General features: G+C 51.6%; 12 protein-coding genes across 12 annotated transcripts; 8 read left to right on the top strand and 4 right to left on the bottom strand.

Moving 5' to 3' along the window:
* Positions 1–362: 362 nt before the first annotated feature.
* Positions 363–536, bottom strand: CC77DRAFT_1018076 (hypothetical protein; the record flags this gene model as incomplete). The annotated part of the gene is made up of 1 exon (XM_018524544.1): positions 363–536. The coding sequence occupies one exon, from the start codon at positions 534–536 to the stop codon at positions 363–365; it is 174 nt and encodes a 57-aa protein (XP_018388671.1).
* Positions 537–1,157: 621 nt separating this feature from the next.
* CC77DRAFT_1018073 (hypothetical protein) lies at positions 1,158–1,779 on the top strand. Its single transcript, XM_018524543.1, has 3 exons — positions 1,158–1,438; positions 1,503–1,639; positions 1,688–1,779. Exons 1-3 carry the CDS (start codon positions 1,325–1,327, stop codon positions 1,710–1,712), a joined length of 276 nt encoding a protein of 91 aa, XP_018388670.1. The 5' UTR covers positions 1,158–1,324; the 3' UTR covers positions 1,713–1,779.
* Positions 1,780–2,559: 780 nt separating this feature from the next.
* On the top strand, positions 2,560–3,667 carry CC77DRAFT_704321 (hypothetical protein). The gene has a single exon (XM_018532830.1). It carries the CDS (start codon positions 2,655–2,657, stop codon positions 3,519–3,521), a length of 867 nt encoding a protein of 288 aa, XP_018388669.1. The 5' UTR covers positions 2,560–2,654; the 3' UTR covers positions 3,522–3,667.
* Positions 3,489–4,541, bottom strand: CC77DRAFT_705170 (hypothetical protein). Its single transcript, XM_018532832.1, has one exon. It carries the CDS (start codon positions 4,415–4,417, stop codon positions 3,815–3,817), a length of 603 nt encoding a protein of 200 aa, XP_018388668.1. The 5' UTR covers positions 4,418–4,541; the 3' UTR covers positions 3,489–3,814.
* A 444-nt stretch (positions 4,542–4,985) lies between these two features.
* Positions 4,986–6,725, top strand: CC77DRAFT_705569 (hypothetical protein). Its single transcript, XM_018532833.1, has one exon. It carries the CDS (start codon positions 5,298–5,300, stop codon positions 6,441–6,443), a length of 1,146 nt encoding a protein of 381 aa, XP_018388667.1. The 5' UTR covers positions 4,986–5,297; the 3' UTR covers positions 6,444–6,725.
* On the top strand, positions 6,676–7,527 carry CC77DRAFT_1058965 (hypothetical protein; the record flags this gene model as incomplete). The annotated part of the gene is made up of 1 exon (XM_018528179.1): positions 6,676–7,527. The coding sequence occupies one exon, from the start codon at positions 6,676–6,678 to the stop codon at positions 7,525–7,527; it is 852 nt and encodes a 283-aa protein (XP_018388666.1).
* A 1,394-nt stretch (positions 7,528–8,921) lies between these two features.
* On the top strand, positions 8,922–9,966 carry CC77DRAFT_1086185 (NAD(P)-binding protein; the record flags this gene model as incomplete). The annotated part of the gene is made up of 3 exons (XM_018529429.1): positions 8,922–9,068; positions 9,122–9,575; positions 9,625–9,966. 3 exons carry the CDS (start codon positions 8,922–8,924, stop codon positions 9,924–9,926), a joined length of 903 nt encoding a protein of 300 aa, XP_018388665.1. The 3' UTR covers positions 9,927–9,966.
* CC77DRAFT_1018069 (hypothetical protein) lies at positions 9,710–11,640 on the bottom strand. The gene is made up of 3 exons (XM_018524542.1): positions 11,173–11,640; positions 9,829–11,023; positions 9,710–9,771 (listed from the first exon to the last, which is right to left on the bottom strand). Exons 1-2 carry the CDS (start codon positions 11,356–11,358, stop codon positions 10,007–10,009), a joined length of 1,203 nt encoding a protein of 400 aa, XP_018388664.1. The 5' UTR covers positions 11,359–11,640; the 3' UTR covers positions 9,710–9,771; positions 9,829–10,006.
* Positions 11,551–12,940, top strand: CC77DRAFT_1018068 (hypothetical protein). Its single transcript, XM_018524541.1, has one exon. The coding sequence runs from the start codon at positions 11,995–11,997 to the stop codon at positions 12,676–12,678; it is 684 nt and encodes a 227-aa protein (XP_018388663.1). The 5' UTR covers positions 11,551–11,994; the 3' UTR covers positions 12,679–12,940.
* CC77DRAFT_704041 (general substrate transporter) lies at positions 12,759–14,970 on the bottom strand. The gene is made up of 3 exons (XM_018532829.1): positions 14,374–14,970; positions 13,098–14,319; positions 12,759–13,045 (listed from the first exon to the last, which is right to left on the bottom strand). The coding sequence occupies exons 1-3, from the start codon at positions 14,559–14,561 to the stop codon at positions 12,839–12,841; spliced, it is 1,617 nt and encodes a 538-aa protein (XP_018388662.1). The 5' UTR covers positions 14,562–14,970; the 3' UTR covers positions 12,759–12,838.
* A 3,155-nt stretch (positions 14,971–18,125) lies between these two features.
* Positions 18,126–18,779, top strand: CC77DRAFT_1058960 (hypothetical protein; the record flags this gene model as incomplete). Its single annotated transcript, XM_018528178.1, has 3 exons — positions 18,126–18,248; positions 18,302–18,478; positions 18,543–18,779. 3 exons carry the CDS (start codon positions 18,126–18,128, stop codon positions 18,777–18,779), a joined length of 537 nt encoding a protein of 178 aa, XP_018388661.1.
* A 557-nt stretch (positions 18,780–19,336) lies between these two features.
* Positions 19,337–20,140, top strand: CC77DRAFT_1018062 (DUF1749-domain-containing protein). Its single transcript, XM_018524540.1, has one exon. The coding sequence runs from the start codon at positions 19,511–19,513 to the stop codon at positions 20,108–20,110; it is 600 nt and encodes a 199-aa protein (XP_018388660.1). The 5' UTR covers positions 19,337–19,510; the 3' UTR covers positions 20,111–20,140.
* Position 20,141: the final 1 nt, after the last annotated feature.

The raw sequence follows: 20,141 nt of genomic DNA, 5'->3' as shown, positions 1-20,141 counted from the left end.
AGTTGCCAGTGTACTTTCACTACATCACCGTTTGGTATGAAAACGAGAACTAGGAGCAATGACCAAGGGAGAGGTTGTGTTGAAATGTCGAGTCGACGGAAATGTGATGGAAGAGGTTTTTCTGACCATCCATGTGCAATTGGTGTTGTGTATGCCTCATGCCGTGATCCCACACTTCTGTCCATTATTCTTTACGATACTGTTGACTGCTCCTCGGGTTTCCAAAGACTTCGCAAGGAGCTTAGTCGTTGCAGGCAGTGCGCCACTGAGCGTTCCAGGCGCTCACGTCAGAGAACTTTCCACCAGCGTTGCAGCCCTTGTCTTCGAACAGCGGCTTAACGTCCTTGCAGGATGAAGTGCAGTCACCTCTGTTGTCCTGTAATTCTAGTTAGTTTTGTCTTTCTCCTCAAAGGTCTCAGGATGCTTACCGCGATACAGCAGTGGGAACCATCCGAGTACAAGCACTGGCAGTACAAGCCGGCCTGGGTACCAACGGCCATGGTAAGAAGCAGCCCGATGACAGCTGAGAAGCGCATGTTGGCGGTAGGTTGAGAAAGTAAGGTAGATGATGATAGACTTGGTTCCAATGGATGTAGGAACTGTGGTTTAACTAATCACTGAGGCAGGGCTGTCAAGGTGTTTTATAGTGTTACGACTACGTGAAAGTATGACAACGTGCTCAGCCTCGGTGACACTTGTGTCAATATGTCGGTCCATAAACTCCACGACCAAAGTGTAGTAGTGCGGTAATCGCCATTGTTTCCTTGACACCCCGAGTGTTGAGCAAAATACGAGTGCGCTAGTAGAGGAAGCCATGCGATCAACAGTGTGCTTACCACATAGAGTCGTAATATACCTCGTATAACATCTCCACGTGTTGGGTGGGTCTGTTTGATCTTGGCTGAGAGGAGAAGCTCACCTAAGACAAGAGGGCTATTCCAAGGGGTACTCACATGAGTGACCGAGATATCGTCGAGATACTTACCGATGAGGCTTTGGATCACCACCATTGGTCACGATGTGCGGTGTGTTCAACGCGATGAGGGAAGGATGCCGAGATTGGTACCTGGTTAAGCAGGACTTGGAAGGTCCGAGAAAGGTACACCAAAGGTCCGAAAACAGCCCCATCGACCCCAATCCGGGTTCTCGGCCATTGTACAACACCAGTTCCGAAGTTGATCGTAGTGAGTGTAGTCAACAGCAACACGTTAAAGTCTCAGTGGTTCCGCGTCTCTGGTAAGGACATCAACCAGATCATCGGTACCTCTTCCACGACTCTAAAAACACTATTTCAACTACCCCTCGTCTCTTCCCAGCTGTCATAATGGTCCGCATTACCTCCGTCGCTGCGTTCATCTTCGCTTTCGCCTTTGGTGTTCAAGCTTCTCATACCTGCCAATGCTTGTTCTCTGACCGTTCGCACTGCTGCGCCAGCACCGTAAGATACTCGAAGTCATTAAGGAACTAAGGATAAAGCTGACCGGAGCCTTGCTCCTTTACAGAGTGCTTATGGTGGCGAGGAGAGATGCGAAGATGTTTGCATGAATGCTAAGCGAAACAAGGACGGCGCTGCTTGCGCTGCTGGTGGTGCATGGTCCAGCGTCAGCGCCTGGAACGTCCAGTTCCGCGAGCCATGCGAGTAAGTATCCTTTACGCCAAGTGCAGTCCTATTGTTGACTCTTTGAAGGGTTGGTTCCACTAGCACCTCCTAGATGTAGAATATGGTATGTGCGCTATGTATAGAAAGTAGAGCGGTGATGCATGTGGGTCGTTTTAGGAGTAGGGTAGGAACAAATTCCACCACCATAGATAATCTCCCATATCTTTCAATGTGCAATCATACTTTCTATAAAGTACCAACCCGATGATGGTTGCAATCGTGAAGAGTGACGCGCGAAAAGATGAGAGCTTTTACTTCTACGCTGGTCTAAAGGAGTTGGTCAGCACACGTGATGTCAGCCTCGGCCCGTTGATGCGCGTAATTGACCTACCGGTGCGCGCCAACACAGATCAGCAACGTGAGGATGCAATGTGTTCTGCTTACAAGTGAGCCCTTGAGACGCCAGCTACATTAGGGACATGGGTGCAGAAAAATGCATGTCTATCCAGATGGGTCTGGATAATGCAAGGAACGCAGCTCAACAAAGGGCGGTGGAGTGACGCCTAGAAATGTGGCGCGACATTCACGCTACTTGCAGACGATCCAGTCCCGTTTCGGTCCGAACTTTGGAGAGCTTAACGTGACGGCACGTCAACAGCAGTACTGTTGATAAGGTGATTGAGCTGAATACTTCGGATGCCCTGCTTCGTATAAAGATCCAATTCCTCAAATGGAGTCTCTGCACATCATCTAATCGAATCAACAATCTATCAGTCAGTTTAACATCAACGAAAGCCACCCGATAGCGGAGTGCATCACCCGATAAGGAAAGACAACGAACCAAGCAGTCAGCAGCGAACAGCATACCGTTATAGGACAAGAAACATCTACACTAGTCGAATCACCAGAAGAATCAGCTTACGTGAGTTATTCACTGCTAAGGGTGAACACTCAAAGACACATCAACTCGACGGAACTCCTCGAACACGGCTACAAATCAACCACATTCGATTTACCCTCCGACAAGACTCGCAAAGTAGCGAAATCAAACGAGATGGCGACAGCATATTACTTCGCAGCGCACTTCAACATGCCCGGAAACCATGCGATGAACGAGCCCTGGTTCCCTGCCACTACGTTTTACAATGTGTCGCCGCTATCGCCTGTTCTGATCGGGCAAGCGGAAGCCCAGATCCAGCCTACTCTGTCAACACAACTCGCGACGACAACGACAAGAACAACAACAACAATGAGAAATAATGGAACAAACAACCAATCGACTTCCATCTTTTTCCGTCTTCCAGCGGAATTACGCAATCAAATCTACGAAGAGCTCCTCTGCCCCAACACACCACATCACAAAAATCTAGCCACGTATTCTACGCCATCGAAGCCACCAGCTGTTTACCCAGCTATCCTTCAAACATGTCGCAAGGTACATGAAGAAGCCCAAGATCTTCTTTACACAACACATGTCTTCCACGCCCACCGGTCCCTCTTGACCGCTCTGCCACATCTGATCTGCCCAGAGAAGCCAATCTTGTCTCAATCTGGCATCGCAAAGATCAATCGCTGGCAACTTGAACTACGTCTGGATATCGATCCCCGGTTCACTAGCAGTCAAGCTACGGCCGCATTCTCCGGTGCTGAGTTTTTAGAAGTGAAGGTTTGGCAGAGCATGTTTGATGGGGCTGATAACTCGCACTTAAGACTGTTCACTGGTGTGAGAGGAGTAGGGGTTGCGAAGGTTACCGGTTGTGATGATGAGGGGTTAGCGAGGTGGTTGGAGGCGAGGATGATGATGCCGATTGAGCAGGAAGTAAAGAATGAAGGGGGCTGTTGTCAGTGTGGCAATAAGGTGGGTGGGGACATGACATGGTTTGGTGCGGCCAGAGATCCTTGGACCTTTGGAAACAGATAGAAAGAAGGTGGAAAGTGTTGGGTCAAGAATAGACGGCGACACGGAAATGGTCATTTAGGTGGAGTGATTTGTGTGGTAACTTCGTTATTGGTAGATGTCCAAATATAGAGCACTTTGAATAGAGAATCGAACAATTACTTGCTCAGGTCATGAAGTTCCTACGGTTTTTCCACAGATGCCTGCTGTGATTGCTGTTCTTATTGATGGGTATCAAGGGGTTGGAGAATGTATAATGTACAAAGGAAATCTCGCGGAAGCCCACACTTTGATCCGGGATGTTACGTCTACGTCATCTACCGCAGCTCTTCTCTCTCGTCCTCTCCGTCCTCTTCAATCCTGGCGCAGGGAAACGCGCACTCCATTGTTCTTTCCCTACTTCCCCTCCCACTCTCGACCCACATGCCTGAGTTGCACCAGGCGTCAGGCCTCAGTCTCTTACTTCCGCCCTCTGTCGCCCAGCTCACGCCATCAGACTCGAAGATCAGCGCATCATCCCCATCAGTACCGTGAATGGTCAGGCTAGTGTCATCCAACAACCCCGCAATGGTGAGTACTTGCTTCGCAGAGATTTTTGTGTACGAGTTGCGCTCAGCCCGTGGTCTTGAAGAGGCGACGTCGATGGTAAGCCCATTGGTATGATCCTCCAAACTGTCGATTTGGATGTAGTTGATCTTGCCCTTGCTTGCCGATTTTGGTTTAGCAGCGGTGATAAGTTGCTTGTGGAGAAGAGTGAAGGTGCATTTATCGGCTAGAGATGTAGCGGATGTCGATAATAATGACTGTGCGTCATCGCGAGGGAGGATGCGTGGAGGTTGGGGAGGTACAACGCGGGCTGCGCATGGCGACAATGCGAGGAAGAGGACCGATGAGAGGATGGCAAAAGTATTGGCGTGCATTGTGAAGACCTGCTTGCGAATGCTTTGTGTGGTTGTGTATTGGGTTTGTAGTTGTAGAAGCAGAGTTGATGACAGTCAGTCAAGAGATAGATGACACACGGATAGCCGGATCCAAGGCCAGCTGTGTGATTCAAGTAAGATGCGCAGAAGGTGAATGTGAATGGAGATAGTGGTAGCGCTGAACAAAGGTACCTTTGTACCTCACTGCAGGCTGTGGAGAGGTATTGTTTCAGAACAACTACGGCGGTCTACCCGCCCTTCACCCTGTCTATCGCGTTTATCACTGCTATTCTTGCTCGGCGGGCCCCGCTTGAGTACCTGATGGGGTCATGCGGCGGCTGGGTGCAAGGCTGATGCGGGGTTGCGGCGCAGACGCGTCGGATAGAGTGCTTCAGCGGGAGCCGGGCGGCAAGCATCCACACTGTGCAATGAGATGGATTCTTGAGCCGCAAGGAATGCGAAGACGTCCAAAACTAGATATGTGCGGGCGGCGCGGGTTTCTTTGTGCTGGGCAAACTTACGTGAGGTCGGCTCGGTACAGTATGGGTTGATGCGAGGGAAATTAGGAGCGACGCGATGAGGTCACGATCGTCAGGGAAGGCAGAAGACGTTCAATCTGTGCGCATATCCAGGAAGCTTGACAGCGAAAAAAGATGACTGTTTGTGCTGTTGCATGTGTCATGGCTGCGCGTTGTCTTCACAACGGTGTCAGCGTAAGGGTCCATGAAGTTGGGCCGGACGTGCGCAGGGGCAGGAAAGGGCAATTTCGGGATGCCGATTCGGTAGGCGTGGGGCCGAGCGTCCTGAACTCTGACGTTGAGCACACAACAAGGTGCAATTCGTCATCCCGCCTACTTCACGATCAAACACGGCCGTTGCAATGTCGCGCCCTTGCCAGCAACGGCGCTCGAGTGCGGCTGCGAATCGCAAATCCAGGGGCTCCAAGCCAACAGGACCTCCCCCCATCAGACACAAAGCACGACAAAAGGCGATACACAATGCTCGACACGGGCGCGGCGGAGGACGTGGCGGAGCGCGCGGCGGAGCGCGAGGTCGAGGCCGTGGCGGACAAGCAGGCGGTCGTGGCGGTCGTTTTGCACAGAAGAATGGCAGGAACGACTCGGAACAAGATTTCATCCCTCTGTCCTCTGGTGGGAATAATTTCGAGGCGCTGTACCGGTCCAGCAGGCGGGACGACGATTTCGATCTGGAAGTGGATGGCGACAGCAGCGACTCGGAGGAGCTCCTTGACGAGGACATGTACGACGCCCAAGACATCGCCATCAATGTACAGGCGCCACCGCCTACGACGAGTAGAGGGAGACAACCAAGAGCACAAATCATGTTTACCGAGGCAGCCGCCGTTGCCGTATACGATCAGATCTATCTGCGCAACTTCCCACTGACTACGACGACGACCCGAGTGCGCTACCTCCTCTACCAGGAAGACACTTCTGCCGATTCGAGCGCATACATCTCCTTCGCGCCCTCCCCACTGTCCCGTCGATCGAGCATTAGCAGCGCCACCAGCGACGGTTCTATGAACGAACCACCAACACCCGAGTACAACCCTGCACGCGACTACGTGTGGACATTTGGAGCGCACAGCGGCAAGCGCTTCACGGATGTTCCTGACAACTACGTCAAGACGATTGGCGGTCAGCTCTACAAGTACATGGACAAGCACGCGGGTCTCCTGGAAGCATTCGAATACCACAGGCCGGGACAAGCACGTCTTAAGCCACCACAGGCCGACCAGCCGCAGATCCAACCCCAACGGACCCAGGCGCAATCATCGCGGCCACAGCCACAGCCACAGTCCCAGCCATCTCAATCACAAGCTCCTTCGGCGTCAGACACGTGGAGATTCAAAAAAGGCATTCACGAAGGAAAGCGGCTCCACGATGTCCCAGAAAATTACATAAGAACGCTGGAGAATAACCCGCTGGTTAGAAATGCCTGGCCTGGATTCAAGCAAGCAATCGAGGATTTCAATGCAAAGACTGGCAGACGGGGCCGGGTCTGATTGCACAATAGCTGCACAATAGCTACGACCTGGACGCACCTTCTACGAGCGTTTGTTGATGCGGCGGTCCAAGCGGCAATTTTGGGACTCACCTCACTCACCTTTGCGGCCAACGCCCTGCAACACCTCTTTGTCCGCATACCCAGATTCGTCTGACTGCGACTTTCTTGTACCACACTCTCCAATTTTTGCGCTCGCGAATGCTCACAGCTGTATCACATCTCACCCCGTCATGGCAAGTCACGGAAAACGCGCGCAACCAGATTCAGAAGCATCTCAGTCCAAATCGCGACGCCATACCAAGCGAAGGAGGGCAGCGCGATCCAAGACCGCGGGGTTGCAAGAAGCAGCGGACAACACAACTGCGCAGATCGACGTGCGATACATGGGGACCCAGCCAAAGATCCGGCAACCTACCGAGACCTTGCGAGCCAAGTCCTTTCCAGGCCAGATATCCCAATTCATTAATCTGACACTGAGTGATGAGGTGGAGGAGGGGTTCCCTACGTTTTCATCGAGATCTAAAGCTCTTCAACATCAAGCCGAGGAGCAAAGCCACTCAAGGTACGCTCTGCGTAGCAAGACGCTTGGAAACACTCGTGAACGCTTTCTAAATCCTCCCCATATGGCATCTGCACGGCCATTGGCTCACACGATGGCAACGCTGGAGCAGGAGCAATCAGAGCATCCCAAATCGGCAGGACAGCGCTTTCCAGAGAGAACCATAGATCAGAACGAAGGCGAAGAAAGATGGACCTTACCACAAAAGCCACTGGTACTTACACACCGCTTTAGTAAGCGCCCGCAAAAGTGGGAACAACCTGAACAACGGGTTTGGAACGCAGAAAGAGAAGCGACGAGAGAGGAGAGGACAACGGCAAGGTCAGCCAATGACACTTGGGAGCCATCGACTTCTACAGATATTATGTTCACGATCCCAGAGGCAATGACCGCACTTGTCCGGCCCCAGCTTGCAGATAGCATCGCCTACAACCTGCCAACTGGCGCATACATTTCGTATCCCGTCAAGAGGTCGTACCACCTGGGCGCCACGGGCAGGTATACCTGTCGCTCTGCATACTAGCCTTTTCTATTGCTACTCTGGTGCTGCTAAGCGCAACTCTCGTTTTAACGAACCCAGGTCAAACTATACCAAGGCCCATATCCGTCTTACTTGGTTTCAGGCCGAGCATGCGCGTCGATTGGGTGCGATGAGGAGGACATGTAACCTTCGCCCATTTGCCGTTCAAGAAATGGTCTTGAGTCTGACGTTTGCATGCCTGAAGATGGCAGTATGATGGATGGATAGGGATTTGAACATGAACATAATTTCTGGTCCGGAGTCGGATACTGTATTGTAGTCTCGCGGGCTGCTACCATGGCTTTGGCATATATGCAAAACGGTCTCCCATCATGGTTTTTGATGACGAGCAAGGCCAAGCTTCAGAAAATCAACTCAAATCATACACTTCAAACGAATGCGCACGTTTTAGCTATTTCAAAATCAGTGATCACTTGGATATGTCTCATCTAGAAGACAAGTCAAAACGAAAAGCTTGACATGTATGACGCGCGGGAGTGCTCTATTTTTGAAGATGGCTTAGCAGCAAACAGTATGTAAAGCCTCATCATCTGGTGTTGTTTCCCTTTGTGACAACACATCCTGTTCCAGAACTGCAAAATCTTGAGCTTGCCCTCGGATGCACATCCCTTCCTCTGAAATAGCTCGGTCAGCCGTTGGAATATCTGCTGCGACCGAATATTGTCTTTGATCTTGGATGCCTCGATATACTTCTCTTGTGTTACAAATTCAGAGGTGATGTACACATGTAGTGCTCCGATACCTGAGTAAACTACTACATGGCATTGTTGTGACACAAAGAAATTACATCAGATCAGCGTACCAAAATGAAACTATGGTTCACCAACATCCCACAAGAAAGCTTATTCTGAACAAGCATGCAATCCATGCCGGCACCGAGTATAATATACCCACAATTTCCAGTTGATGTTCGTAGTAGCTGTCAGCACTAGCCCCCTCGATATCGCAAGCGCACGGTTCTCCACCCGACTTCGACCAACCAAACGAGCGCAATCAAGAGACCACCCCACAAAGCTCGCCTGTAGCCTTGACGCCCGCGATATGGGATGCGGCCTTATATTCTATTTCTAAGCACTTTGAAATGCTACTCGGTGTTTGTAAATAATGCTTGGAAATGCTGCTTTTCAATGCTTTTCAATGCTTCAAAGCTGAAGAAGTGGCGTACGAGATGTGACTATGCTGGATTTGGTGTTGGACGATAGCAGACCGGAGTAGGGAGGGTAAAGTATCGATGTATATAAGACGGGATGCAGGTGATGTGTTGATCATCAGCCAATTGTGAAGACAGCGAAGACTAGAACGACTACAACCCTTTCAGATCTTTTCTTGCAAAGCTTGTTCAATTTGAATCGCATCTGCCAACGCATATTATTGACATGGATCCTAACGCCTTTACCGCACCTTTTCAGGCCACCAAGACGCTCCGCCGTGATATCTATCCGTCAATCGACCCCAAGAACCCCGAGTTGAGTGCCAAAGGCAAGACCATTCTTATTACAGGTGCTACAGGTGGACTGGGTGGTGTATGTTAAAACCATAAAGCATTATCCCATATGCTCGCTAAAGTATGCTTTAGGAAGTTGCGCGAGCCTGGGCAATTGCCGGCGCAGAGGGCATCGTGCTCACGGGTCGCAATCAAGAGGGCCTCAAGGAACCGGCAGAGGCCATTGCATCGCTCAGCCCTTCTACCCGGGTGCTCTGCCTATCCGCCGACTTGACCAACGAGGCTGATGTCGAAGCGATGTTCACCAAAGCTGTAAGCCAATTTGGTACCGTGGATGTGGTACTACACGCCGCTGGGAGCATAGGCGGGGGACCGGTGGGCGACTTGCCTCCCAATGCTTGGTTCAGCGACTACGAGGTCAACGTCAAAGGCTCTTACGTCCTTGCGCATTACTATCTCAAGGCTGTAGCGGCTGGTACCCTTATCTTTGTTGGTACGCTGGGTGCATCGTTCACGTTTGCTGGTATGAGCTCGTACTCTGGAAGTAAGATGGCGTTGCTCAAGCTGGCTGAGTATCTGGATGCTGGTAAGATCCAATTGATCTGGAAATCATATCGTCACTGACTCTCTAATAGAGAAACCAAATCTCCGCGTCTTTACCGTTCATCCAGGAATCGTCGCCGCGACAGAGACGCAGCGTGGTATGATCGTTGATTCGCTCACGCCCTTCGCGCTTGATAAGGGCATTCAAACAGGTGGATTGTCCTTGTATCTTGCCCAGCCTAAAGCAGATTACTTGAAGGGCTCTTTCGTCAGTGTGAACTGGGATCTTGACGAACTGGAGAAACACAAGTCAGAGATCACCGAGCAGAAGCTCCTAAAGCTTGCTTTCCTTGGTGCTAAGCTGGGAATCGAAGGCCATCCGTGGTCCAACTGACTAGAACGTATCTTATGAGGGAGGTGTGTGTTGGCTCCTGGGTAATTAGCGCAACCTGCTACGAGCAGAGAGCGAACAAATCAAGGCGCTATCCACCCAACCCTCGCCATTGGCCAGCTTATGTATGCTTTATGTTCGATAGGTAGCGCTTCGTAGATGCCACTCATAACATGATGTGTCCACCCTTTCATATACCAGAATTTCTCCAAGTCGTGCATGAGGACGACAAAGTGAGCGTAGATGATGAGTGGCAGCGGGTCACATCGTTGAAGTCGGTCGAGAAAGTCCTCGCTCATGCGATAGAGCCACCCAAATGCGACATGATATTCCCCATCTTTGCCACCGTAACGATTGGAGTACATCTCCTGCAAGACCTCAACGCTGTCCACGTTGTCATCACGGTCAGCGGGCTCGGAGACGAACTCGATATGCTCTTTCAGCTCCATTAACTGCTTTTCGTACTCAAATGGCCCATCCGATGGTGGTAGAAGTCGACCTTTGCCACGAGTATTTGGCCCATGCGTCTTAGAGAAATGGTCTCTCGAGAGCGAAGTCAGTGTTGTACGAATTCCACGAAACATGACCAGCCAGTCCGATCTTCCATGCTTGCCAAAAGCAAGGTACTCACCAGCCTGCGGTCCTCTTGCCCAGCTGACAAAGCAGATCATCTGAACAGATTGAAGGACCGCGTCACAGTTATCAGGACTGAGGCTGGCTATCTCTGGAGTAACGAGTGCGAGCGCGCGCTCGTAGTGGTAATCTGCAGTGGCGGTGTAGTGTTCTTTGCGGTTTGGGCGACAAACGGCGAGATGAAGAGCCGTAAACGCAAATATGAGGTGCAATACGTGCTGATTCTTCATCGCGACTTCTTCGGTTAAAGCTTGTACACGAGCCACGCCAGCAGGCCATGCTGAGAATGAGTGACATGTCGTCGTTGCCCAGTGGTATGTGAGTTCGATTTCAGATATCGGAAGGTCACCCGGCTCTCTTGGATCCACAAGTCCTGATGCGGCAGCGGAGGTCGCGGGATTGGCGGGATATTCGCAGCGAACTTGCCTTCGTTTACAGTTGGCACAAGATGGCTTGCCCTCGTCGCACTAAGCATGTTGTTAGCACGTTGAGCATGACGTCCAACTTTACCCCACGTCCAATACATGTTCGACATGTTGTATACATGCTCTGGGATTTCTCTCGCTTCTCGAGAGGAGTGTCGCGAATGATTGCGGCCAACACATAATATACGTACCTTGATGCGACGTGACTTGCAATTTACGCATCCAGCCCGTGACTTGCGATGAGACTTCCTTGTTATCTTCGAACGTCTTGACGTGCCCCTTCCACTGTGGTCGGACGGAGAAGGCTCGCGTGAAGTCAAAAGGGACGCTCCCCTCGAGTCCGATGTGGCCTCCGTGAGTGGCGAGTCTTCCTGCATGTTTATGGTGCCGTCGCGTCGAAGATGTTGAGGCATCGGAAGGCGTATTCTGAGCGAGGAGCGCGTATCTTAAGAGAGACAACGGCTCCAGAGAGGCTTCGGCTAGCGGCCTACATCATCGCTTCTAGCGTCCTTCTATATTGCGTCGCTGGCCGCAGCATCGCAAACATCTCCAGGGAAAGACCTCTCCGAACACTAACTTGGCCGAATCCGCTCGACTCTCTTTCCCTTTTCAAACATCCTCTGCGCTTGTAGCTTCGCAATGAGTGTTCAGGTCGCGCGTCGATCGCCCCTCATGCGACGCGAATAGGCCCGGGCTCTTCTCTCCGATCGTGTTGCCAAGCCGCTAGTAATCGCATTGCTCGTGTTCTCTTAGAATACGCAGTTTCTAGGTATAGAAGTTTGGTGCACTCCTATCGTGCTCCACTTAGCAGGGCTAAATCTGCAGAGAATGACATGCTGTGCTCCTATTTATGAATTGCGCCGAACCTTGCCTAGGTAGGCCGCGTCGGCGGTTTGAGAGCACATATAACCCTACCATGGCCCGCTGCTCTGATCCACACTAACCCATCTACACCACTCTCCTTGCGACCTCAATCACTAAGCCCCCAAACCCATCCGGACGCAACACAAACCATGGGTCGACCAGAAGATATCGAAGCCGTGTACAACAAACCATCTTCATCGGTTTCATCTTCATCACCACCCTCGATACAGTCAATACCATCCGTGCCACCACCGCCCTACTTCAAGTCACACTTCATCTCTCCATCGTCTTTCAAGTCGGCCGTAAACGAAAAGCTCGACAAGCCTGCCGTATCTCTCTTCCGTCTCAGTATCCGCATTTTCCAGTTCGTATTCGCCCTTGCCTCAGGCATATCCTATGCCATCGAACTTCGCCATACAACAAGCGATGCGAGCTCAGACTTCATATACGCACAAGTTGTGTTTGGTCTTACCCTCATAGTCTTGGTCATAGACAGCATAACAGCACGGAACTACCGTATGACCTGGGTGCCGGAGTGGATCTTGGCCATTCTATGGATCGCTTGTTTCGGCCGTTTCTACACAATTTATCTGCGTAGCGATATTGAGCAAGGATACGAGAATGTGGATCTAGGACGCATGAAGAGAGCTGTGTGGTGCGACCTCATCAACGCATTACTGTGGATGGGAAGTGCCTTGTTCTCTTCATTCATGTGCTACGCTGGAATCAAAGCTGCCATCAAGGCAAAGTTGGAAAAACGGAGGCAAAGGAAGGAGGGGAAGAAGGCGGTTAGAGAGATGGGTCAGATGGAACAGGGCGTTGTCGGACGGTGACGTTGAGTATTAAGTCGGAGGCAATATAAAGAGAGAACATATAACGTTCATTACTAGTAGCGGAGGATATGCGTACTTTGGGTATCGCAAATCAACCCACTACCACTCTCACTCCCCAAACAAGACGCACTAGTTATTTAGACACAAGTGATCAAAACATCTAAGAAGATGAGCGAACTTGCTCAACGTGGACGTTGTCGTCCTTCTCGTAACCAGAAGTCATGACGTTCTTCTCCACCACCTCAATGTCGACGTGAGCAACCTCAGCCTCATCACCATCGAAGATCTTGGCGACCTCTTCAAGAGTGGGACCACGGGTCTCGACGTAGAAGACAGTGACGAAGACGAGTTCGAGGAAGATCCAGCACTAGTTGTTGTTAGTAAATGATATTTAGAAGACCAGTCGGTGCAAAACTTACAGCGTAGATAGTGTAGAGCTTCCAAGTGGGGTGAAGATGGTCGAATCCCAAGGGGTTGACGTATTGGTTGATAGTCAGAGCAACTTGGATGAACAAGTTCATAATCATCAGACCCTTCGCACGGATCTTGAAGGGCAAGATCTCAACTGTGTAGGCGACAAGCAGACCAGACCAAGCCAACGCGTAAGCAACAGAGAAGATCCAGATCATGGCAATGACAGCCTGACCAGCGGCCTTGCTCTTAGTAGCCTCTTGCTGCGACGAAGCAATCGTCCAGACGATGAAGGTGACGCACATGGCTGCGGTAGCGGAGATGAAGAGCGGGCGACGACCAACGCGATCAACGAGTAGAGCACAAGAGACTGAGACGATGAGAGAGAGGATAGTAAGTCCACCATTGATGCCAAGCTGGGTGTCGGGGTCTGTGATACCAATGGAGTTGTAAACATCGGTAGCGTAGTAGGAGACAAGACCGTTGCCGGACCACTGAGAGAAGAGACCAAGCGATGCGAGAAGCATAAGTCTGTACCGGTTACCCTTGGTCTTGAAGAAATCAAGGTAGCTGGAAGTTTTCTGGTACTGGAACTCGAGGCGGAGGGTCTCTTTGATCTCGGCGTATTCGAACTGAACTGTAGCGTTGTTGGCATCACCGTTTGCGTGGTACTTGGCAAGGATTGCAAGGGCCTCCTCGTTCCTCTCCTTGGCGATCAACCAACGCGGAGACTCGGGGATAAACCAGATGGCGGCCAGCTGAATGACGGAAGGTGCAGCCTGAGTAAGAGCGGGAACGCGCCAGCACCAGTCACTGTCGATGCGCTTGGTACCAAAAGTCAACCAGGTGCAAACGATGGCACCAACGTTCCACAAGCAATTGTAGACCGCAGTGACACGAGCACGATGTTGAGGGTGGCAAAGTTCGGTGAGAAGTAGAGGAGAAGACAGCTGAGCCAATGAGTTTCCAAAACCCATGAGGAAACGTCCGCCCATGAAGTAGTCGAGGTTCTTAGCAGCGGCCTGAATGCAAGCTGCAACGATCATGATAACACACCCAAAAGTAATGCATGCTCGACGTCCGAAACGATCGGCAACAAAGGGAGCGACAGGAAGCGAAGCGATCGAACCGATAGAATAAAGAGCAGTCAAGAGACCAAGAGTGTCTCCCTTCGGATCGTTGAAGTAGTCGGTCCATCGGGGTAGGATACGCAGGTTGTTCAACATGGAACTGAAAAAAGAATTAGCATTCAATTATAGGAGGGTTGTTGCTAGATAGGCTTACCCATCGTAACCGGTAGTCGCAGAAGCGATACAGATGAAGAAGGCGTAGAAGTAGAGCTTGCGAAGACCAGCATCGGACCTCCAGTTGACCTGCTTCAGATGAGGTGCCTCAGCCTGCGCGGCTTCGACATCGGCCCTGCTCTTCGCAACGGCACCCATCTTGGGTGTGAACTTCTGGTAAAGACCCATGATATCCAACTCTTAGTCCGGAGACTGCTTGTAGAATCGAAACAACGAAGGAGTGTGTGTAGGTTGGTCTTGAAACGCACAACCGTACACTGTCCTGAGCAGCAGGGTATATAAGCTCTTGACTTGTCGGGTTGGGCTGATTGCAGCTGAGCCTGGATAGATTGAACATGTTGGTGCTTCATATATATGCCTCCCAGCCTGCGAGGTACTATGCTCGCATAGGCTCTTGGCTCTAGAGCTGCGTTCTAGCGGACCGGTTAAATGCGTCTAGGGAATTGTGTGGCCCTCTACGCGGATGAACCGCTGTATGGGGTAGAGTGGGCGGCAGATGGCCCAAAACGGTGGGGTCAAGGGTAGCATGCCCAGACCACAAGCTTCGTCTTTACCATGAACGGGTCGCCTTACTACCAGTGTCAAGTCGGCCTCGGCGTGCGGGACGGCCAGCCGTCAAGAACAACAAGAAGTCTAAGCATTGAGGCTCTCTCAGCAACAGCCATCTCGTAATGAGAATGTTGGTTCTGGCTGAATCAGCCCCGGAGGCATACATTCGGTGCCACAAGGCCCGTCAGCCCGGTATGCCTCCTGAGGCTCGAGGACAAGCCTTCCAAGCTGGCTATCTTCAGGCTCGGTCATACAACCTTCGAGAAGGTTGTGATCAGCTGCGAAAGCGTCGCATGCTACGGTAGAATAGATTAACCAGCCTCTAAAGCTCACGACTCCAAAGACCGAGAACGTGGGTCTGACGAGCGCTTTTTCAGGGTCTCCCATGAAGATTGGGGCTAGTCTGGGGAATATGCCAGAGCACGCGGTGCCGAGGTGATGAGGCGTGGTTGGCGGAAACAAGGAGCCGCTCTTCCCCAGCTTGCTAACTCGGTGCCACCCGAACACGTGAACGCAGACAAGCATGGGCTAGCGCCTAACGGTAAAGAGCTTCATCGATCATGCAAACTAACCCATTATTTTGCTTTATTCCCACCGCGGAAAACTCCACATCTGCAACGCAATATCCCGCTTTTCTTGTTGCGCCATCAGCGCCTTGAGCCGTTCCCCAGAGATTTCCCCAGAGAATCTCCCCCAGAGAATCTCCCCCAGAGATCAACAACAACTCAAGCGTCTCGAGGAGACTTCACACAACATGTCGCAAATGCTTCACCATATCCATCCACCCCATCCTACTCTCGTATTGCTTGTTAGTATATGCTGCAGCAGGGTGATCCTTGGTTAGCGTCCTGTCGATGTGATTCGACCACCGTATAAACGGGCGGTCTCGCTGACGCCTGGTCGATGTCTGCAAGCCTCCAACGGGTGGCTGGTTCTTTTCTCCATGCTAATTTCTCGACTACCACGCTCCAGTTCTCGATCAGCGGAATATGTATAGGCGGATGAGATCTAAGCATCCCGTCGCCCCTTTTGCACTGGCTAAATCGTAACAATCAGTTGGGTGCATTGCTAACCGCTCAACATAGCGCTGAATGCCATGGATTCCTACGCTGGATGCTCTGGCCGCTGTGCCCTCCCCTTTGGATCCTGCAGGAAGCCTGCATACGCGGGTGATGCGGCAATTGCTTCCCCAATGCTTGTTTGCAGTCCCGAACAGGCATGCAGCAGGCCTGGCTCCTCCTGCATGCCGTGTCCGCCCACACCCAAGCAATCTTTGCCTGTGTTGGCACTCTGTCCTATCGAAAAGTCGAGTCTGAGGGCTTCCAAAGCAAGCCACGTCCAACACACCCTCAAGATTTGTGGGTCGTTTACATTGAGGGCGCCTGATAGTCGCGCAGCTGCATCGCTTCGTCTTGCGGATTGACCAGCATCGCGAGATGGGCAGGGTACTTTGGCTTGACTGACCCAAACAAAACAGCGTAAAGTCAGCCCGAGTATCCACAGCAACCACCAACACTGACCTTTACGGTCTCGCATCCAACCTGATGGGCCACCAGAGCTTGGAAGCTCCGTTTATAGTAATCATGACAAGGTATTGTACGGATGCTAGTTTAGTGCATACCGACTCCGATCAGTCGCAGCCACACATTGGGATCCCACGCTCGGACCGTCATGATTATCGGCATGTCCAGCCGTTTCTTCTCTTATGGGGAAAAAGTCAGTGGATGACAATTCGAGGATGCACGAGCGTAGGATCCCCGAAGCTTCTACCCGATACCTCTTCCCGTTTGCCGCCGTCTGAACACCACAAGCGCCACGCCACGAAACAATACAATTGCGTTTGAGCCTCGCCACCGGGGTATTAGGCTAAATGAATTCTCATCACGAGTCGGTGGCTGCTCTAATTATGCCACTTGGTAAGGACGTCTAAAGAGAGAGCCAGTCAGTTGAGTAGCGCCTATTCAAGGTGTAATGGTTTATCGCATGTCGTGGCGATCAGGAACAGCTTACACTATGGTTGGTCAAATGTCAGGTTGATCATGGCGTTGTCCTGCGTAGACGATCCTGATTCACATAGTTCACCCATTTGTGTTCCTTCTGGTTGACTTGAGAATAGGCGCCTGAGACGTTTGCCTAGAGTCTAGATGCAAGGCGAGAATCATCTGACTCCAACAACGGCCACCCTCCGATCCTTTACTGTATTCTCTCGTCGACGCGTGACAAAAGCAAGATAGATACAATCCTGAGCATGATTTGCTGGTCAGCAGCGTCCTGTGGCTCCACTTCGTCGATCAAGGGAATACGCTTAGGTACCAGGCGCTTCAAGTGGCTGTATCATGCGATTTTGTGCGCATCAGCTGATGCTACTACTTCGCGTGTACGGGCATTTCGTTCGCCTTCCTAGCGTTGAGCCTGAGTTGACAGCCGTGCCAGTACTTCAGGTTATAACACAGGAGTTTTCGATGTTTGACATGTGTCCTAAGTACTCCTTAGATCGCCCGATAGCCTGCTTTCTGTCTCGAGTAGGAAGGAGAAGCTGCGTCATTATCAGTACGGCTGTATGTCGTTTGTGTAAAAATACGTATAGGCCGACATTGGCACCGAGAATTGTTATCATCTCAACTCTTTTCCTTCGTTCTGTAAGCCTTGTAGCCATGTGCGCTCATCAGGGATTGAGAGATCTTTTTCATTCGCACGAAGAAACCTGGAACTAACCAGACAGGTCTCTATGGGCTTTGTATTCAGGTCTGACGGTAGTCTCCATTATACATGGCAGATGGTAGTGTTCTAACATGTGCATAGTTCTGAGGAGCGAAGATGCTGCGATGCTCGTCGTGGTCAGCCAAGGTGGGTCCAATCAGGTTCCGTGGAACTCCGCAGTGCATGGCATCATGACTACCCGCGTGCACGCGCCGTCATCCTTCGCATTGCATAGCCACAGTCGCCCAATGGGCCCTCTCACGCCCAGGACGTTACGACCACGATCAGCAAAATGTGGAGCAGCAACGGTTTGATACGAGGAAAGAAGTCTTGGGCCACGTTTGAAATCTTGGGCGTGCCACCAGAGGCCGACGTTGGATTCAACATGTCGCACTCGCTATCCAACCTGACAACAGTGTCGTCCGGTCTCTAGCCTCGTCGCACGTACTTTCGCTACTACTCAGCGCATCCGATACTGCAAACATGTTCGCAAAGACTGGGCTCCTTCTGCTGACGGCGGCGGCGGGCGTCGTGGGCGACTTCATGGTCTATACAGAGCCGCCAATCCCAACGTCGGCCATTCCAACCTTCGCGAACCCATCCGATGTATGCTGGGCCCATGCATGGCATCCACCGCGGCCGTACTGACAACTACGCAGGCCTCGAGCTGGACAACCTCCGTCTTCCTCAACGCGCAGATAGCTTACGGCCGCTTCACAGGCTCACTCGGCGAGCCCTACCAATCCTCCCTCACATCCGCCCGCTCCGAAATCGACGCCTTCGTCCGAACCGCCACAAATTACAGCATCCCCGCCGAGGTCACCATGGCTGACGAGGTTCGTTGTCATGGCACGACATGCATGTGAGACATAGACTGACTTTGCATCTCTGCATCTGCAGACGCCCACATACTTCTCAAGGCCAGATTGGTACACAGCCCTGCCCAGTGCGGCCAGGTCCTTCAAGGAACAGCAGGTCAGCGACCAGTTCAGCATCGTGAGGAGCGTCATTGCCGCGAGGGCTCCTACTTCCACGACGGGCTCTGAGGGAGCCGCCATGCCCACTGCACTTGCTGGACAGTGGCTTCCGGCTGAGTTTGGCGTCATGGCGGCTGCGGCTGCGGCTGCCTTTTTGTGAGGTACCATCAGATCATAGTTTACATAATACAACCCAAGCCATCACCACCGTAAGTAAGCCAGGACAAGTAATATGCTCGCGCATCAAGCCAGGTCCGAATAACCCCATCCAATCCTACATGAATAACACACCAATGGCACGCGTCGCTGTACGCATCTCGTATCCACCAAGCGTCGCCTATTCTTGGCGACCATCGTATGCCTGACCTAACACCAAGACTGCTATAAGAAACCTTGTTACAAGAACCGGAATTGGGTCACTCATGAACCAACAGACATCTCCTCCTCTACGAAAATGTCAAACTATGATCAAGCCCACTCTTTCCCTGTCTACGTTCACCCCATCCCCCAAAACCACCCTACAATCTGCGCCTATGAGCGCCGCCATTCCAACTCCTCGGACTGCAAGCATGCTGTGGTCTTCATCGGTGGACTAGGTAGTGGTCCGCATACGACGCATTACCTTGGCGCCTTGAATGCCATGTTGGAATGTGCTAGTCAGAGTAGCACGGATAACGTCAAGTACAATCTGTGGGAGTTGAGAATGAGGTCTAGTTATACCGCGTTTGGCTATGGAAGTCTTAAAGAGGATGGCGAAGATGTTGCGAGTCTGGTGGGACATCTCAAGGGAATCGGAGTGGAGAAAATCGTTCTGGTGGGGAGCTCAAGTGGTAAGATGGTTCATGTCCAGCCTCCTTTTCTCTTCCCTTGAAATTACCAAACTCCGCTGACATGCCCAAAGGCTGTCAGGCTATCATGACTTATGCCAGTACTGAGCCGGCGCCACCTCCAGTCGACGGCTATATCATGCAAGCCCCAACTTCAGATCGCGAAACAGCAGGATTACTCATGCCACAGGACCTGCTTTCCGCTAGTCTCGAATACGCTGGAGATCTTATTGCTAAAGGCAAGGAGAAGACCATCATGCCAGCCTCCTTCATCCCATCTATCATCACCTCGCCTGTGACAGCATACCGCTGGTACTCCTTAGCCTCCGTTGGCGGCGATGACGACTTCTTTTCGTCTGATCTACCGACCTCAGCTCTTCAGTTTACCTTTGGCAGACTGGACAAACCGATGTTAATTTTGATGTCTGAGAAGGATGAGATGGTTCCGCTTACGGTGGATAAGGAGTTGTTGCTGGGGAGATGGGTCAAAGCCATTCCAGAGGGTTTGACGAGTGAGCAATCACAGATTATTACCACCGCTGACCACGAGCTCAGCGAGGAAAGAGTAGCTAGGTATTTCGTAGGGCTGGTTGTTGAATTCCTAAAGGAGCTCAACAAGGAACCTGCTGGAGCGCCCTTGAAGGTCTGCCAACCATGTATTTGAGAATTCACATTGTTCACATCAGAAGCGTATA

The sequence above is a fragment of the Alternaria alternata genome, assembly GCF_001642055.1.
Source record: "Alternaria alternata strain SRC1lrK2f unplaced genomic scaffold CC77scaffold_5, whole genome shotgun sequence".
Classification (NCBI taxonomy): Eukaryota; Fungi; Ascomycota; class Dothideomycetes; order Pleosporales; family Pleosporaceae; genus Alternaria; species Alternaria alternata.
Note: the sequence above shows the minus strand (reverse complement) of the source record. Positions and strands in the feature narration are given on the sequence as shown.

Excerpts from the sequence above, each read along its gene's own strand:
- CC77DRAFT_705569 (XM_018532833.1), top strand. The coding sequence starts at position 5,298 with ATGTCGCGCCCTTGCCAGCAACGGCGCTCGAGTGCGGCTGCGAATCGC.
- CC77DRAFT_1018062 (XM_018524540.1), top strand. The coding sequence starts at position 19,511 with ATGCCCAAAGGCTGTCAGGCTATCATGACTTATGCCAGTACTGAGCCG.
- CC77DRAFT_1018069 (XM_018524542.1), bottom strand. The coding sequence starts at position 11,358 with ATGCAGGAAGACTCGCCACTCACGGAGGCCACATCGGACTCGAGGGGA. Across the intron at positions 11,024-11,172 it reads GCAAGTCACGTCGCATCAAG|TGCGACGAGGGCAAGCCATC; the intron begins GTACGTATATTA and ends CAACATGCTTAG.
- CC77DRAFT_704041 (XM_018532829.1), bottom strand. The coding sequence starts at position 14,561 with ATGGGTCTTTACCAGAAGTTCACACCCAAGATGGGTGCCGTTGCGAAG. Across the intron at positions 14,320-14,373 it reads GCGACTACCGGTTACGATGG|TTCCATGTTGAACAACCTGC; the intron begins GTAAGCCTATCT and ends TTCTTTTTTCAG. Across the intron at positions 13,046-13,097 it reads AGCTCTACACTATCTACGCT|TGCTGGATCTTCCTCGAACT; the intron begins GTAAGTTTTGCA and ends AACAACAACTAG.
- CC77DRAFT_1018073 (XM_018524543.1), top strand. The coding sequence starts at position 1,325 with ATGGTCCGCATTACCTCCGTCGCTGCGTTCATCTTCGCTTTCGCCTTT. Across the intron at positions 1,439-1,502 it reads CGCACTGCTGCGCCAGCACC|AGTGCTTATGGTGGCGAGGA; the intron begins GTAAGATACTCG and ends GCTCCTTTACAG. Across the intron at positions 1,640-1,687 it reads CAGTTCCGCGAGCCATGCGA|GGTTGGTTCCACTAGCACCT; the intron begins GTAAGTATCCTT and ends GACTCTTTGAAG.
- CC77DRAFT_1018068 (XM_018524541.1), top strand. The coding sequence starts at position 11,995 with ATGGGTCGACCAGAAGATATCGAAGCCGTGTACAACAAACCATCTTCA.
- CC77DRAFT_704321 (XM_018532830.1), top strand. The coding sequence starts at position 2,655 with ATGGCGACAGCATATTACTTCGCAGCGCACTTCAACATGCCCGGAAAC.
- CC77DRAFT_705170 (XM_018532832.1), bottom strand. The coding sequence starts at position 4,417 with ATGCACGCCAATACTTTTGCCATCCTCTCATCGGTCCTCTTCCTCGCA.